The 17743-nt window shown below is 34.2% G+C and overlaps 1 protein-coding gene across 10 annotated transcripts in view; it reads right to left on the bottom strand.

Annotated features, from left to right (window-relative positions):
* The window catches only part of cdc42bpab (CDC42 binding protein kinase alpha (DMPK-like) b), a 77239-nt gene that overhangs the window by 42902 nt on the left and 16594 nt on the right, over positions 1 to 17743 (bottom strand). For all 10 annotated transcript variants that reach the window (XM_051138350.1, XM_051138349.1, XM_051138355.1 and 7 more), the window contains exons 2-5: positions 5612 to 5703; positions 1708 to 1791; positions 1200 to 1295; positions 650 to 798 (exon numbers count right to left, since the gene is read on the bottom strand). In XM_051138350.1, the coding sequence (XP_050994307.1) occupies positions 650 to 798; positions 1200 to 1295; positions 1708 to 1791; positions 5612 to 5703 (421 nt within the window). The remainder of the gene's footprint in view (positions 1 to 649; positions 799 to 1199; positions 1296 to 1707; positions 1792 to 5611; positions 5704 to 17743) is intronic.

Raw genomic sequence — 17743 nt, 5'->3', positions numbered from 1 at the left:
AAATCCTTCAGGTCCCAAAAATTCTTTGGTTTTTCAGCATTTTTGTGCATTTGAACCCTTTCCAACAATGACTGTATGATTTTGAGAGCCATCTTTTCACACTGAGGACAACTGCGGGACTCATACGTAACTATTACAGAAGGTTCAAACTCTCACTGATGCATTAGAAAGGAACACGATGCATTAAGAGCCAGGGGTGAAAACTTTTGAACAGAATGCAGGTGTGTACATTTTTCTTATTTTGCCTAAATATCATACTTTTTTCATTTAGTACTGCCCTTCAGAAGCTACAGAAGATACTTACGTGTTTCCCAGAAGACAGAATAAGTCAAATTTACCCTGTTCTTCAAATTCAAGAAGTTTTCACCTCCCGGCTCTTAATGCATCATGTTTTTAATAGTTGCATATGAGTCCCTCAGTTGTGCTCAGTGTGAAAAAATGGATCTATTTATTATTTTCTCTTGTGGACTATATGTAAACGCCTTTTATGTGAAATATCTTATTCAGGTCAGTACTAAACAAAAAATAACATGCATTTTGTATGATCCCTCTTATTTTGGTAAAATAATTAACTTTTTGCAGATTCTGCAAGGCGTATGTAAAATTTTGACTTCAACTATACGTCATCAATTAAGGAGTCAAGACCCACCTGTGAACATAATGTAGCTGATGCACAGAGTCAATAGCCAACACCATTTCGGCCAGATAGAACTTGGCCATGTCCTCAGGCAAACGATCTTCAAATTTACTGAGCAGAGTCAACAGATCTCCCCCTACATAGTAGTCCATCACCAGGTACTGAGAGGAGATAAAAACAGGAAGTGAGTAAAACAGAAATAAGGAGAAACAAAGTAATGGGAAACAAAGATATCAATCACAGGCAGTCCACATCTTATAAATTCCCTTTACCTTGGATTAACCCATCCCATCTCAATGACATTCTTTCATCTTTATCGTTCTTTTTCATTCCCACACACTCCCACTCATGAAGCTGAACTCAAAATGATAATTCATACTACAGCCCCTCTTCTCCAGTCACACTATATACAGCACGGAACAGATAAACATATAGTCTGCTATAAAACAGTGTCCCCTGCAACTCTGTAAGTTGATTAATGATCAGTACATTATCTCCCCCTCTGCACATTGTTATGTGAATGTGAATCAGACTCAATGTGAGCTTGAGAGTTCTCACGCACCAAGTTGTTCTCGTCCTGGAAAGCATAGTGTAACGTTGTGATCCACTGACTGTCCCCGTTCACCAGCACGTCCCGTTCCTCCCGAAAACATGCCGTCTAAGGAAAAAAAAAATGGGGGTGAATGTCAAAGAAAACCACTTTTGAAGTCAGCGATCAAAAATGTACCCCACATAGAATGACTCCAACCAAGGGGTCTATTTTCTCTGTGAGGAATGGTTTCTGAATCATATAGAGAAAAGACTGTTTGTTTTTAAGTGGTTTCTTGTGTAATGGGCAAAGACCGAGGGAGTAACACTCTCCTACGAAGCTAAAGAATGACACGCCAGGGATATAGGAGAAATGGCTGCATCAGCTGAATGGTAAAGCCTGATGCTAACTGGATCAAGATTTGCACATTATATAAAAATCAGTCTTGAGAAAATCATTACTGTTATTTGCAGCTAAAGCAGTTCAGTTTGGACCAAATCTGCTGAATGATAGAAAGAGATGTCTACAAACATTAGCTCACCTCAGCCCTTTTGAGCATTTCCCATTTGTTGAGAATCTTCATAGCAAATACTTTGTCTGTATTTTTCACCTTTACTACTGCAACCTGTAAGAAAAGCAAAGAACATCAGTTCTGATGTGATCTTAGTAGGGGTGGGCGATATACCAGGCACAATTCACTGCTGTGCTACGTCACAAAAACATAATTTGTGCACGTTTTTAAGCATTGTGGTTTAAAGAAGTAGAGGTGGAAATCAGTGTTATTTTATTATTTATACAGTGGTGGACAAAATTATTAGAACACTAGTATTTTCACCAGCTAAAAATGGTTTTAAAGGAGAAGTTCACTTCCAGAACAAAAATTAACGGATAATTTACTCACCCCCCTTGTCATCCAAGATCTTCATGTCTTTCTTCAGTCGATAAGAAATTATGTTTCTTGAGGAAAACATTTTAGGATTTTTCTCCATATAATGGACTTCATTGGTGCCCCGATTTTGAACTTCCAAAATCTAGTTTAAATGCAGCTTCAAAGGGCTCTAAACGATCCCAGCCGAGGAAGAAGGATCTTATCTAGTGAAACCATCTGTCATTTTTTCTGAAAATAAAAATTTGTATACTTTTTAAGCACAAAAGCTTGTGTAGCACAAGACTCTGGGATGCGTGTTCACGTACTATTGAATCATGACGAAAAGTCACACCGAACACAGGCGGAACCACAGACTCAGTGTTTACAAAGCGAACGTGCAAAGACTAAGAAAGTGCAAGTAAGTCAAACGCTGTTTAGAAGCAAAAAGTTACAACGATGTCAGACGATTCTGAAGTTGTATGAGGAACTAACATGGAGTTTTTCGACATACTCTACCTTTTTGAGCCGGAGTACACAGACGATGAACTTTTAGTTATTCAAAAACATGATTCGTAGTAGTGATGGATCATTTTACCAACTTGGACGTTTGAGTCTCGTTCAGCAAAATGAACAAATCTTTTTTTGAGTCATTTCGTTCATTTTAGCTAAATCAGCATCATGTGACAGCCCCATAAGATGAACGAACAACTCGAAAAACCCGAAGACTCAAAACAGGTGAACTAATTCCAGTACAGAACCTAATGGGATGTTGCACATGCGCGACTGAACGAATCACTCCCCAAGACGACTCGTTCTTCCCGAGTCACATTAAAGATTGGTTCTAAATGAAAGTGCTACACAAGCTTTTGTGCTTAAAAAGTATACAATTTTTTTTTTCCAAAACAATGACCGATCGCTTCGCTAGATAAGACCCTTCTTCCTCGGCTGGGATCATTTAGAGCCCTTTGAAGCTGCATTTAAACTACATTTTGGAATTTGAAATTCGGGGCAGCAATGAAGTCCATTATATGAAGAAAAATCCTGAAATGCTTTCCTCAAAAACCATAATTTCTTTACGACTGAAGACAGAAAGACATGAATATATTGGATGACAAGGGGTGAGTAAATTATTTGTAAACTGTTGTTCTGGAAGTGAACTTCTCCTTTAAAGGTTTTCACGCAAAAGTGTTACTCAGCTTGATTGTTGGAAATGGCAGCACTTGGAAAAGTTCATAGAAAACTCATAGAAAAAAAGTACAGCAGATTATATGTGACTATGGACCAGAAAACCATTGATAAGGGTCAATTTTTTGAAACTGAGATTTATACATCATCTGAAAACTGAATAAATTCATACAGCTTTCGATGATGTGTGGTTTGTTAGGATAGGACGACATACAACTATCTAAAAATCTGGAATCTGAGGGTGTGAAAAAATCTAAATATTGAGAAAACGTTGTCCAAATGAAGTTCTAAGCAATGCATATTACTAATCAAAAATTAAGTTTTGATATATTTACGGTAGGAAATGTACAAAATATCTTCACGGAACATGATTATTACTTAATATCCAAATGATTTTTGGCATAAAAGAAAAATCGATCATTTTGACCCATTACAATGTAATTGGCTATTGCTACAAATATACCCGTGCTACTTAACATTGTTTTTGTGGTCCAGGGGCACATATTATTATTACAAATGTTGAAAACAGCTGTTTACTATTTCTGTGAAAACCATGTTACTTTTTTCAGGACTCTTTAAAAAAATGTTCAAAGGAACAGCATTTATTCAAAATATAATTTTTCAATATTATAAATGTCAGTCAAACAGACTATTCCTGTCTACATGGGCAGTTATTTGTAAAAAATAAGCTGCAAATTCAGTCTCTGTGAGACTACAAACAGTAAAGTTCAAATACAAATAAAACCACATGCCTTTGAATGTCATGAGATCCTAGAAAAGTAACCTAATGATCTTATCTAGCATCTGCCTTGAAGAGGAAATATTAAACATTAAGCCCAGTTAGGTGTGTGATGTCTTCACTTTATTAAATGATGATCAGAGAACGTAACAATGTTCAGTGACTTGAAAGGAGCACACTGTTCTTGGCTCTGACTTGGATAATAGAAGAGTCTCCTTCAAAGTTCACTGGGCTCTTCACTTTCTGCCATCAAGTATGCGATGACATCTTAAGAGATTCCCCTTTCTGCACCCTACAAATCAACTTATAAATAAAGACCAGTAAAACTACTAAGACACGCAGCACTTTTATAGAAATGTGTGGGTCTGTTTACAAAAAATGCATTACAGTAACTGGCATCTGTGGCAATGCAAAAAAAACTTCATGATCATAAAACATATAAACAGCTGATTTTAATTTATTTCAAATTCGAAATTTAGCAGCAGCTGCTGGCTCAGAAGTCTCCACAGGAAATGATGTCATCTGCCCTTCTTCTGCTCGCCTAAGCCTATCCTGATCCATCAGGAGATGAGTGTTTGACTGATCCTCAGTCCGTTCCTTCGCACATTTTCTCACAGCTGCATGGCTTCCTTTCTGGTGGTATTTTAGAAACAGGCTAAGATCAAGCAGAACAGACTTTCTGCTAGCTTTCCATGAGCTGTTGATTCCAGCTGGACTGAAGTGAGCAGACGCTAGGCCGGAAACCCTGTCGAGTGGTGTGTCAGACGAAAACGCTCCCGTTGAGGAGGGTGCAGATGAATCAGAGCCCACCAGACATTCACAAGTGGAGAAAAACCGAAGGACTGACACATATTGCTCTTTAAAATCTACTTTAATCTCAAGGATCTGTGATGTATTTCCATCCACTCAATCTAATAAATGTGCTGCCATTTTTCCTCAAACCTATCCGTGGATAAAAAGTTTAAACTGTCTTTTTGCAGACACAGTTGTTAATGTATTTGACCAGTTGGAAAATTTAAGGTACTTCAGAGGAATTCATTTAAAGCAGATTTGTAAAGTTTGGTCGTTGTTTACTCACGATCCCATTGTTCCCAAACACATATGAGTTTCTTTTTTCAGTGGAAAACAAATGGAGAAACTTTGAATAATGCACCTGAATGTGGATTTAAGCTTTCAATCTTCAATGATCATAAAAATAGTCTGTACGACTTGTACGCAATATTTCTATTCTGAGCTGGCAAGATGTTTCTCAAATATTAACTTTTTATATTCCACGGAAGGAACTATTCCTTCAACTCGACTTGGAAACGTCCAAGTGCCTCAGAGCCATCTTCTCAGTCAAAAACCTGAATAAAAGTTTTAAAACATGGCTCCTATCCAATGCTCCCACTTCACGGGCCATTCTGAACAGCCAGGGCTCACTACGTAACCTAATAGTGCTGGTTTCCTGGCCTACCTGTACACCACACATTCCCCAGTGACTACATCACACATCTGTCATTACAAAAGAACATCAACTGCCTCGGGCTCTCAAAAGTACTGCATGAAAAATGTCCTTACTCTGCAACATACCTATGCTTATGGTAAAGCAGTGTAATAACTCATTAAATAATGCAAAGGTGCTGTTATGGGATCTTAAAAAACAATAGATACCTCGCCAAACGCTCCCCGTCCAATCACCTTCAGGATCTCGAAATCTTCTTTGCGTAAGCGCATCTGTTTCACCTTGGATGTGAAAGGTTTGGCTGTAAAACAATTACAGAAAGTGGACAGTATCATCAGTATCAGTATCACTGAACTAAAAAATAATTTAAAAATAAAGAAATTGTCAAAATATATTAAAAATACACTACCATTCAAGGTTTGGGGTCAGAAAGATTAAAAAATAATACTTTTATTCAGCAAAGATGCAGTTAATTGATCAAAATAAATACATTTTAAAACAGAAAGTTGTTTTGAACAATAATAATAAATAAATGCCACCTTGATGAGCATAAGAGACTTCTATCACAAATTTTACTGACTGCAACATTGAATTGTTAATAATTTTTATGCTGTTTTTTTCAAAGTTATACCTATTTTTTGTCAAATTAACTATTATTTTATACATTTTTTGTAAATAATTCTTCAAATAATGAATTCTTCTACTGTAGCAAGTTGTGCGTGTTATTCCCAGGGTGGGAAAACATGGGAACAGAGGAGGGGATGATCTCAACCGCAGTGCGATAAGGATAAAAGTCTGCCATGTTTATCCTCAACAAGAGTAACACACCACCCAGACCTGCTATTATCAGAGTCTATGCAGATTTAAACTTAGCATCTCAAAATGGGGTAAGCTTGACCTTCCTAAAACATCTTTTTACAAAGTTCGACCTCATCTCATGGCTCTCGTACACATTACTGAGGTGTTCTGTTGCACCATTTTTCCATGGGAGCAAAGTGTCACTGCTGCAGACTCACAGTTTAGTCCATAAACTCTCATTCAATCAGCATCAAGCACACAGGGTGGGGTGGCACTGTTGCCATAGCAATATTGGATTACGCAGAAGATACATCGTCACATAAGTCACATAGGTGTTGGAAATGTTTTACTAACAAAAAATGTGTTTCAGCTAACTTGCATTAACAAAGTTGGTTTGGGTTTTTTTTTATCTAAATGCAATAACATAGGTACATTTTTAAGTGGTTTAAGTGTCTAAATGTCTTGGGGCCCTAATGTATATTAAATGAAAACAAATCAGACATCAAAATGCAAAAATACAGCTAATACAAAGCAGCTTTTCTATGAATAAAAAATCTTCTGCATCTCCAACACTAATAATTAAAAATAGCATAATTTGACAAAAAGTATTGTTATTAAAGATGTTAAGGCAACAGTCTTTCAGAACACTACAGCACTTTAGCACTTTGATTTTTCTTAAAGATCTTAAAGGGTTAGTTTACATAACATTAAGGTTGAACCACTGATGTCACATGGACTATTTTAACAATGTCCTTACTACCTTTCTGGGCCTTGAACGTGGTAGTTGCGTTGCAGTCTATGGAGAGTCAGAAAGCTCTTAAATTTCATCAAAAATATTGTAATTTGTGTTGTGAAGATGAACGAAGGTCTTACAGGTTTGGAACAACATGAGGGCGAGTAATTACTGACAGGATTTTCATATTTGGGTGAACTAACTCTCTAAAAACCTACATATTTTTACTATCTAATAATATAAACTAAGAATAAATAAAATGCTTCCCACACAATATTCTAATTCTATTTATGGGGTCATTATCGGTTGAAGTGACAGCATCTGTCTTTCAGAGCAAATAAGTGGGTAGATCACCAAGGTACAATTGGTGGCTCCAAGGCATTTTGGTCCCAGCAGGCCTTCATTACCCAGCCAGGTCATTACATCTCATCAGAACTGCTCCACATTACTACTGTAATTACTCTTAAGCACTGACCCACTGCTAATCTAACAGTCGCCACAGTCACATATCACAGAGCAGCTAGTCTGCTGACAGCTAAAAACATGTTTATAATAACAGCAATGTGTAAACTATGAAAGCCCATTTCCACCACTAAGTAAAAAATAAATTGACTTTTTTTCAGAGAACTGCATGATACAAACTCGTAGTTTAGATTTTTTTTTTCTCAGAACTGCAAGTTCATATCTCACAATTGACTTAACTCGCAATTGCAAATATCAATATCAAAATATCAGTCTTTTTCCCCCCTCAGAATTAGCCATTATATTTCGCAATTATACCTATCAAAAAAAGTCAGAATTCTAAATTTTAATCTTGCAATTCTGAGGAAAAAAGTTAGAACTGCGAGTTTCAAATCTCGGAATTTAGATTTTTTTATTTATCTATATAATTGCGAAATATAAAGTCAAAATTCTGAGATTTGCAATTCTGTGGAAAAAAAAAAGTTAGAATTGCGAGTTTATCTCACAATTCTGAGGAAAAAGTCAAAATTGTGAGTTTGTGCCACAATTCTAAGAAAAAAGTCAGATTTGCGAGTTTATATCTCACAATTCAGAAAAAAAAGTCAAAATTGTAAGAAATCAGCATTGTGAGTTTCTGTCACACACTTATCACAGTTTAAATCTCGCAAATTTATATCACACAATTCTAAGAGAAAAGTCAGAATTACAAGTTTATATCTCACAATTCTGACTTTATAACTCACAATTGTGAGTTTATCTCAATTTTGAGTAAAAAAGTCAGAATTGTGAGTTTCTATCACACAATTCTGAGAAAAAGTCAAAAAAGTTGCTTTCTCACAATTCTGAGCTTATATCACAATTCTGAGAAAAAAGTTAGAAATGCAAGTTTATATCTCGCAATTCTTCATTTCTCGGAATTGTGATCTTATATCTCACAATTCTGACTTTATAACTCACAATTGTGAGTTTATCTCACACTTCTGAGAAAAAACGTCAGAATTGCGAAGAGTAAACCAGCAATTGCGATAAAGTCAGAATTGTGAGGTTATATTTTTTTTTCTCGCAATTGCAAGTTTTCCCCCCTCAATTGGACATTATATTTCACAATTACACCTCACAAAAAAAGTAAAAATTGTATGTTTATATCTCGCAATTCTGACTTTATAACTTGCAATTACAAGTTTATCTCACAATTCTGAGGAAAAAGTAAAAATTGTAAGTTTGTATCACAATTCTGAGAAAAAAGTCAGATTTGCGAGTTTATATCTCGCAATTGCGAGTTTATTTTACAATTCAGAAAAAAAGTCAAAATTGTAAGTAGAAAAGTCAGAATTGCAAGTTTATATCTCACAATTCTGACTTCATTTCTCAGAATTCTGATAAAAAAAGTCAGAATTGCGAGTTTGTATCACACAATTCTAAGAAAAAAAGTTGGAATTGCGAGAAGTAAACTTGCAATTCTGACTTTATAACTTGCAATTACGAGTTTATATGACAATTCTGAGGAAAAAGTAAAAATTGTGAGTTTGTCACAATTCTGAGACAAAAATCAGATTTGCGAGTTTATATCTCACAATTGCGAGTTTATTTTGCAATTCAGACAAAAGTCAAAATTGTAAGAAGAAAAGTCAGAATTGCAAGTTTATATCTCACAATTCTGACTTCATTTCTCAGAATTCTGAGAAAAAAGTCAGAATTGCAAGAAGTAAACTCGAAATTGCAATAAAGTCAGAATTGTCTATCACACAATTCTGAGAAAAAGTAAAAAAAGTTGCAATTCTGAGTTTTTTCTCACAATTCTGAGCTTATATCACAATTCTGAGAAAAAAGTTAGAAATGCAAGTTCATATCTTGCAATTCTTCATTTCTCAGACTTGTGATCTTATATCTTACAATTCTGGCTTTATAACTTACAATTGTGAGTTTATCTCACAATTCTGAGAAAAAAGTCAGAATTTAGAGTTTGTATCACAGCTCTGAGAAAAAAAGTCAGAATTGCGACGTTATATATTTTTTGATAATAATAACATAAAATACATATAGTAAAATCTTTTTTGAATCTTATTTAAATAAACATTAAATAAACACGCGGCATTGACTATTTTTGGATAATCTAGTGACTTACATAAAAAATTTATAAAAATAAAGTTATACTTATAAAGGCATATTTCATTACATTTAATTTTTTATTTGGAACTTGATGGATACAAGCCTGAAGATAATGTGAAGATAAAGTCTGGCAACCGTTCAAAATTAGCCTCGCTAATTAAAAACAGACAATTAAAACAGATAATTCAGATGCTAAATTCTGACTTGATGTCTCAAATTCATACCACCCAGCCTTACCATTGAGACAAGGCATAAATAACCTCAGACATCCCTGAATAGAATCAGCCACGCTTGACCTCTAAGAAATTTTCAACAGTTTTGACATGAGCAAGCTGCGGCCACATGTTAAAATAAGTGTGCCATTGCAGTGGGAGTCGTGCGTTACGTCACACACACCACTGACTGAATACAATCAGGCAAAATGCTCATAACCAACAACCACTAGAGTCCTAAAAGACTCCTCTGTTCAACAGACAGCGTGGACTTTGAAACAACCACTGAATAAAATATTCAAAAAGAATGAATCGACAGTAACCGCACCATAATGGGACCTGCAAGGCTCTTTAGAGAGTAAAAACAAATAAACGTAGACCAAGCGAGGGGCCCATCCATGGAGATATCCATGTACCTGCATTATCATGAAGCCAGCTCCACCCTATGTATCTAAGGATCAGTGGGTTTACAATATTAGCTTTAGTGATGCTTCTCTTGTTTAATTCTGGCAGCAGAACAATAGCTATACAGTATCACTCACCTGAAAACCTAATAAAACAACACGGGCATGCCAAACATAGCAACGGTTGCCATGACAAATTAGAGTGAAGTAATCTGCAGTGCTGTAAATGTAAACTTCTTCGCCACATTGTTCACTGTACGGCTGTTTATGATACTTCCAAAGAACAGCCTAGTTGGTATTAGTGAAGTTGTACAAACCCATTTTTTGTATTATAAATAAGATTTAATTTTTAGATACTATTTTAATTAAAGATTTAGTATTTTTTTTATACATTTTATAAAATGCACTTTATTAATACTAAATTTAAAGTACTAAAATAAATAAAAATAAGTTTATTTATTTTAATTTATTTTAGTATTTAAAAAAAATCAATCAATGTTTATTTTATTTAAAAAGTGAAAGATTTAGTTTCAGTTTCAGTCAATGATATTAACCCAGGTACAAATGAACAACATTTATGCAAATTACGAAAACTGAGGTTTTCAAAGAAAGTGTCAGACTAAACTCAGTGGCATTGTGGGACTGGAAAAACACGTCCCGTCTTTGTGTCTCCTACCAGACTGGTTAAGGGTGTGCGTGACACGGCGCTCGTGAGAATCTGCGCGTGCTTGTGTAAATTTGCCCTCCCCGTTGTATTTGGGGACAGGCGTGTGTGGAAAGGAGGATGCAAAGAGGAGTACTAGGCCTTGAGAGTGAGTTCCCACATCTACTCCTCTGGCAAGGGGACATCTGGAAGCCATAAGAGAGATTATTTACGGCCACGGTGAGGTAACAACGCAAAAATGCCGCTTCCAGAAGAACACGTCCCAGCTCCTGGAGCTAAAAGACCTGAGGATGGCCTTCCTCTGCCGTAACCAGAGAGGCTAATAAGGCATTGAGAGTATTAACACAATAGCACAGTTATGACAATCGGCAATGTGCTCTGGTCTCTGCAGCTTTAAGAAGCAAAGGCTATGCTAATGCAAACAGTGAAGCTTCATAATCAAATTCTACTGTACAATATAGGTGTCATGTGAATTATGCTCCAATGTTTACATTCAATATGAACACAGCAGGCACATTTGTATCCCTCTAACACACACACACGCACATTCCATACTTTTTTAACAACTTATAAGATTTTGTGAAGTGCAGTCTTTCAAACAAACATCTGATGGTGATATTTCTATTTATCTGAAAGATTTGGCTAAGTGGTCTTTGGAAAGCCTACAAACAAATTAAATTTTATCTTCAGTTACCATTGTCTCTCAGTCTCTATGAATAAAAATGGCAAAAGGCCAAAAAAGAAAAAACTATTTTACACTTAAATAGTGTAAATTAATCACAATTGCAATGTCTTAATAATTTAATACTCAAAACATTGATTTATTTTTTTACTCAATTTAATCCATATTTATAGCAACAAAAATAGAAAATATAAAAATATTCATATAACGCACACAAAAAAGTTCGGGATCAGTTAGTTTTTAATGTTTTTAATGGAGTATCTTATGCTTATCAAGGCTGTATTTATTTGATCAAAAATATGTGAAATATGATTGCAATTTCTAATATTAGTTTTTAATATACTTTATTTATTTCTGTGATGCATTTCCTTCAGAAATGATTCTAATATGCTGATTTATTATCAGTGTTGAAAGCATTATGCAGCTTAATTTATTTATTTTTTGTTAAAAAAACAGCATTTATTCAAAATAGAAATCTTTTCTAACAATATGTCTTTACTATCACTTTTTATCCATTTAACACATCTTTGCTAAATAAAACTATTAATTTCTTTAAAAAAAAAAAACCACTGTTCTTTTTAACTTTTTATTTACAAAAGAATCCTGGAAAGGTATCACAATTCCCAAAAAATATTAAGCAGTACAGCTGTTTCAAACAATCAGCATATTAGAATGTTTTCTGAAGGATCATGTGACACTGTAGACTGGTGTAATGATGCTGATCAAAATTCAGGAATAAATTATATTTTAAAGTATATTAAAACAGAAAACCACTATTTTAAATCGCAATAATATTTCATAATACTACAGTTTTTTCTCTATTTTTAATCAAATAAACAAGACGTTGATAGGCAGAGTAACTCTTTTTTAAAAAATCATTAAAAATCTTACTGAACTTTTTTATACATACACACATGCGCACACACACACACACAGACACATATGGAAATATAAATTAGAATATAAAAAAAAGTATATGCTATGACAATATCAGAATTTCAACATCTTGATTATCATGACCAAAAGAATTCATAATAACCACATTATCAAGAAATGTACAGAAAAGTAAAAATACATAAATAAGTAAATAAATAAATAAAAATAGAAAAGAATTTTGAAAAACATTTAAATAAAAGACAATTTGTCTATATTTACATAGACGAATATATATACTTTGTGTGTATATATATACATACACACACACACACACACACACACACACACATATATAATACAGAAATACAGATTATAATATTAAAAAAATGTATATGCTATAACAATATCAGATTTTTACTGCTCAATTATCATGACCGAAAGAATCACAATAACTACATTATTGTGAAATGTATAGAGATTAATTAAAAAAATTGAAAAATACAACAGAATAAATTCTTTCTTTTAAAAGAATACATTTACTACTAATAATAAAACTGCAATTTATTTGCGTTGCTTTTATATATTTTTTTTTACTGTATTAAGTTACTGTATAACCTGCAATTGACCCTTCGCAAAGAGCTTGACTGACAGACGATCTGACCAATCATAACGCTAAATCGGCTATCTTGTCCGACAAACAAAACAGACAAGAGAGTAGATTAACTTCAGAGGACTTAAACTTGAAAAATGTTGTGTATTGACATCTTTCCGTGGTTGAAATAAAATATGTTCTGATGTTCATTCATGTTCATTTTGTGCTTAAAGTAAATATGAATAGATGATCGCTTCACGCGTGCTGCTTAACACAATACAGTAATCTGTCATGACACATTAAAGAGCCACAAAACTGTATTTATTATTTGAATTTCTTTAAAAAAAAAATCAGACTTTGTTTCACACCAGAAGTCAATTTCCTCTTTGCTCCGCGATGTATTTTTCACAACGTCAGAACGCGACGTTTAGTATGAGAGCAGCACTGGATGTTGGACATAGCAACAGTAACTAAGGGGGGTGGGTTTTTGCGAGGGGTCAATATCTTGCTTAATCTGAAAGTCCCAGTGCCTCACAACAGCTACTGCTAATAACGCCCATAAATAAGACGAGGCCCAGCAGACTGAATATATTACATTTACAAAATGAAGGGTTCCTGAACAGGGGTTCCCTTCATAGATGTGATGGCAGCCCCTGTTATTAAACAAGCTGGCAGGATATCAAATGAATTTTAAAAAAAGTCATGGGTGCTTTCACTCCCTGAGGCAAAGTCATGGCTCATAGTACCATGTAGTTAGCAGGGGGTGATATATGAAACCCTTCGTGAGGACAAGGGAAAGCATTAAATCATTAATAAGCACCAAACGTACATAAACATGCCTGAGAATCACTTTCATACTGCATAAACATGCAATGGGGCGATAAATTGTGTTTAATGCTAGAGTGAGCACCCACGACGCCCAAATTCCCAAAGCAATATACACCACCCCTTAAGCATCCCCTATTGCTATTGAAGCATGATGGCATGGCTTGTGTCAGACCAGACAAAAACTACATTTGTCTAAACCACTGCAATGCACAAACAGGATATTCCCAAAATACAATGAAGCCAGAGGAAGACTCAGACTCAGAACAAACAAAGCCATAAGATCTTGGATGTTTAATGGCGCCCGTGTTAATGTTCATCAAGGGAAAAATGAAAAGAGACAAGGTAGGATCGCTCATTAGACATGCCCGAAACTAGAGCCCCATGATGTAAGTGCATTAATGGTGCAAGAGTGCAAAGCACACGGTCCCTTTTAGCAGCCAGCAATTTAAAAAATTCACTGAATGCAGGAAGGTTATGTGACAGAAACTCTGCGCACAAAAGACGGAGATGAAATGTGGTGTTAAACACGTCAAAAAAGTGTTTGACACTTCACTGCGTTCCTGCTTATTGCAGCTGTCTGTGTGCCGGCAGTCGCATCACCCTTTTTGTAACATGATCCACCGCTGCAATCCCCTACTTTTTCCATCTACAGGAATACACAGACTGAGTCATGCTACTGCACCAAGGTTAGATAAGACGCCATGACAATACAAGAAGTAACCATTCACCTTTAAAAGAACACCATCAGGCCCAGTAGGGAGCGAGAGGACAGACACCAGAGAGGGTGTTCTGCATTCAAAGACCCAAAGAATACGAAAGAAACAGATGTGCTAACCTGCTGATTTTGTCATTAACATCACTGCAAGTCTCAAGTGAGAAAATAAAGTAAAGAACAGGATAGTTCAGGGGAAAATCAAACAATTTGTCATCGTCATGTAATTCCAAGCTTGTAGGACGTTTTTTTGTTCTGTGGAACACAAAAAGAGGTTTTTTAAAATAATGTTCATGCTGCATTTTCTATTCAGTGAAACTGGATGGTGACCACAAGCTGTCAGTCTCCAAAAATTTTTGTTGTTGTTGCTTTAGGTTTGTTTGCTGTGCTTGTTTGTAGGAATGCACAATTTGGCAACAAAATTAAATAAAATAATATAAAAAGTAATACATTATTTAACAAAATAATAAATAAAATTATTGTAATATTTCACTGTAAAATAAAAAAAATCAAGCATTTAAAAAAATATATAATATTATTAATAACAATAATTTCATTTAAAATAAAATATCTTTATCAATTATGACAATATTTAACAAAAATAATATAACTATTGTAATATTTCACTGTACAATAAAAACATTAAAGCATTTAAGAAAAATATATTAATATCAATAATTGCAACAATTTTATTTAAAATAAAAAAATAATTAAATTAAATCAAATTGAATTAAATTACACATAAAATAAAATAAGAATTAATTATAAAATAAATAAAATTAAATATAAAATTAAATTAAAATAAAAATAAAATAATAAAAAAAGATATAAATAATAAAATAAAATACAAAATATTATTATTAAAATATTTAACAAAATAATAATAAATTAACTATTGTAATATTTCACTGTAAAATACAAATAAAGTATTTAAGAAAAACAATAATATCAATAATAACAATATATGTATTCAAAATAAAATAAAAACATAAAATATAAAATATAATATAATATAAAACAAAATAGAAATATTATTAATTTTATAAAATAATTAACTAAACAATAAATATAACTATTGTAATATTTAAGAATATAAGAAAAATATTAATATCAATAATAACAATACTCAAAATAAATTAAATGAAAAAATAAAATAAATTAAAATAAAATAATAAAAAATATATGTAAAATAAAAATAAAATGATTATTAATTATTAAAATATTTAACAAAATAATAATGTAACGTAATATTTTACTGTAAAATAAAACAAATTAAGCATTTAAGAAAAATATAATATAATAATAATAACAATAATTTTATTGTAAAGTGCAATCGTACTTTTAAATTTACAATACTAATATGTATAATTGCCTTAATTCAGTTTTTCGAACATTAAACCATCAAGCCTTTTTTGGCAAAAAACGTCAGCTTTGCAGCCCACAGAGCCCTCAGTGCTTCTTTTTGGTTGACAAAAAGACCGTTTAGAAGCAATTCTCAAGTTTGCAGAAGAGATTCTACAAGTTTGGGAAAATGATTGGCACATGTGACATTTTCAACGCACATATAAGCAACCCAAACGCTTTGCACAGTTTGTGCAAAGCAGCTTTCAATGCAAGCCAATCTAAGTTCCGCGTTGCATTCTGGAACATGCTTCACACATATTTATTTAATAAAACCGCAGCCTACACACTAAGGCGTATTGAGATTTCAGTTTTATTCCAATTTGTGCTGCCCTACTAAAAAAACACTGAAAATCTCACATGGCAGTCAGTTTTAGTTGCCATTTACTTTCATTGAATGGAAAAAATCTGCCTGGACATTCAGCTCATGAGGGTGAATAAACGATGACGAGACTTTTCATTCATGGGTGAACTACATCTTCAACCCAACACTTGTACATCAAAAGAGCCGGTACAGAGATGCTCGATGTGTTAAAAAAATAAGGGTAGTGTATGATATTGTTTCATGTGAGGCTCAAGGTATAATTAAAAGTAGCTTTGCCGTTTCTCAGAACCTAATACAGACAACACAGCAGGACAGCAGAACGGTCGTGTCCCCCAGAGAAGATTACATAGTCATCCAACAACATGACATTGACACAAAAGTTGTGAAAGTTTTCTACAGACTGCCTGCTCTTACGCTCAATTGGCAGGGATGTAAAAATACCAGCATTAGTTTTTCAGTCAACATAATACCACCAAGTCACCTCCCTGTGGCAAAATATGTCATGGTAGATGTAACTCTATCCTACTGCATTCTCTCAGAACAGAGGAGTGAATGAAATCTTGCTGGACGTTTCCTACCACGACTGACTGAAATCCCCGGAGGCAGACGGAACTGTGGAAACTTCACCACCCATGTAATGCGTTCAAATTATCATCACTGTCATCGTAATCATTATTATCTTAATCGCTAATCAACTTCGCTGGAACATGCCACTGTGAAATTTTAATTCAGGCTAGACACTGTCTGTCAAACGTACTTTCCTATTTAAAGCAAACATCAAACCCTATTAGTAACCTGCAATTTGTAACGTGATCCATACACAAATGCTTCGCACTGTATTGTTCACAAGGTTAAAGGGATAGCTTGCTTAATAACGAAATTTGTCATCATTTACTCACCCTCATGGTGTTCCAAACCAGCATGACTATCAAGAGGAACTTTTTAAAGAATGTACAAGGATTTTTTTTTCGTTCAAAATTTCTCAGACAAATTGTTTGTATACTTTCAAATAACTTAGAATATAGCCTTGTAGATACATTCACTGTGTTTTTTTTTCTCCAAACACAGATATAAAGTTTATGCTCTTCAATAGTAAATAATCACTACATTTGAAACAGACTATTGAATCTAAAAAATGTAGGGTGTTAAATGGATAGAGACAGATCTGAATCTGGCATACATCACCAGACAAATAATTATTTTGGTAACTGATTGATTAGTAGGGTGTAAGAAAATATCGATACACGTGTGTATCGCAATATTTTGTTTGGCAATTCTGTATCGATTCTCAAAAACGGAATATCGATATTTAAAGAAAAATAATCATACAAGATTCATGACAGCTGCTTTGTTTTGAGCTTATATCCTGACCACTAGATTGCAATCTTCTTATGGCTGAACTTAAACAGTGACAGGAAATACTAGCATAAGGGCACATTTCGGCTTTTGAGGTAACGTTCGCTCCAGGACGTCTGTGCAGCAGAAGCGCCCCATTCAGTCGAGGCGGCGCCCGCACCGCAGCTCCACTGCTTGCAGCGTCCCG

This window comes from Labeo rohita, chromosome 20, assembly GCF_022985175.1.
Source record: "Labeo rohita strain BAU-BD-2019 chromosome 20, IGBB_LRoh.1.0, whole genome shotgun sequence".
Lineage (NCBI taxonomy): Eukaryota > Metazoa > Chordata > Actinopteri > Cypriniformes > Cyprinidae > Labeo > Labeo rohita.
The sequence above is the reverse complement of the archived record's forward strand: the minus strand, read 5'-3'. Positions and strand labels throughout refer to the sequence as shown.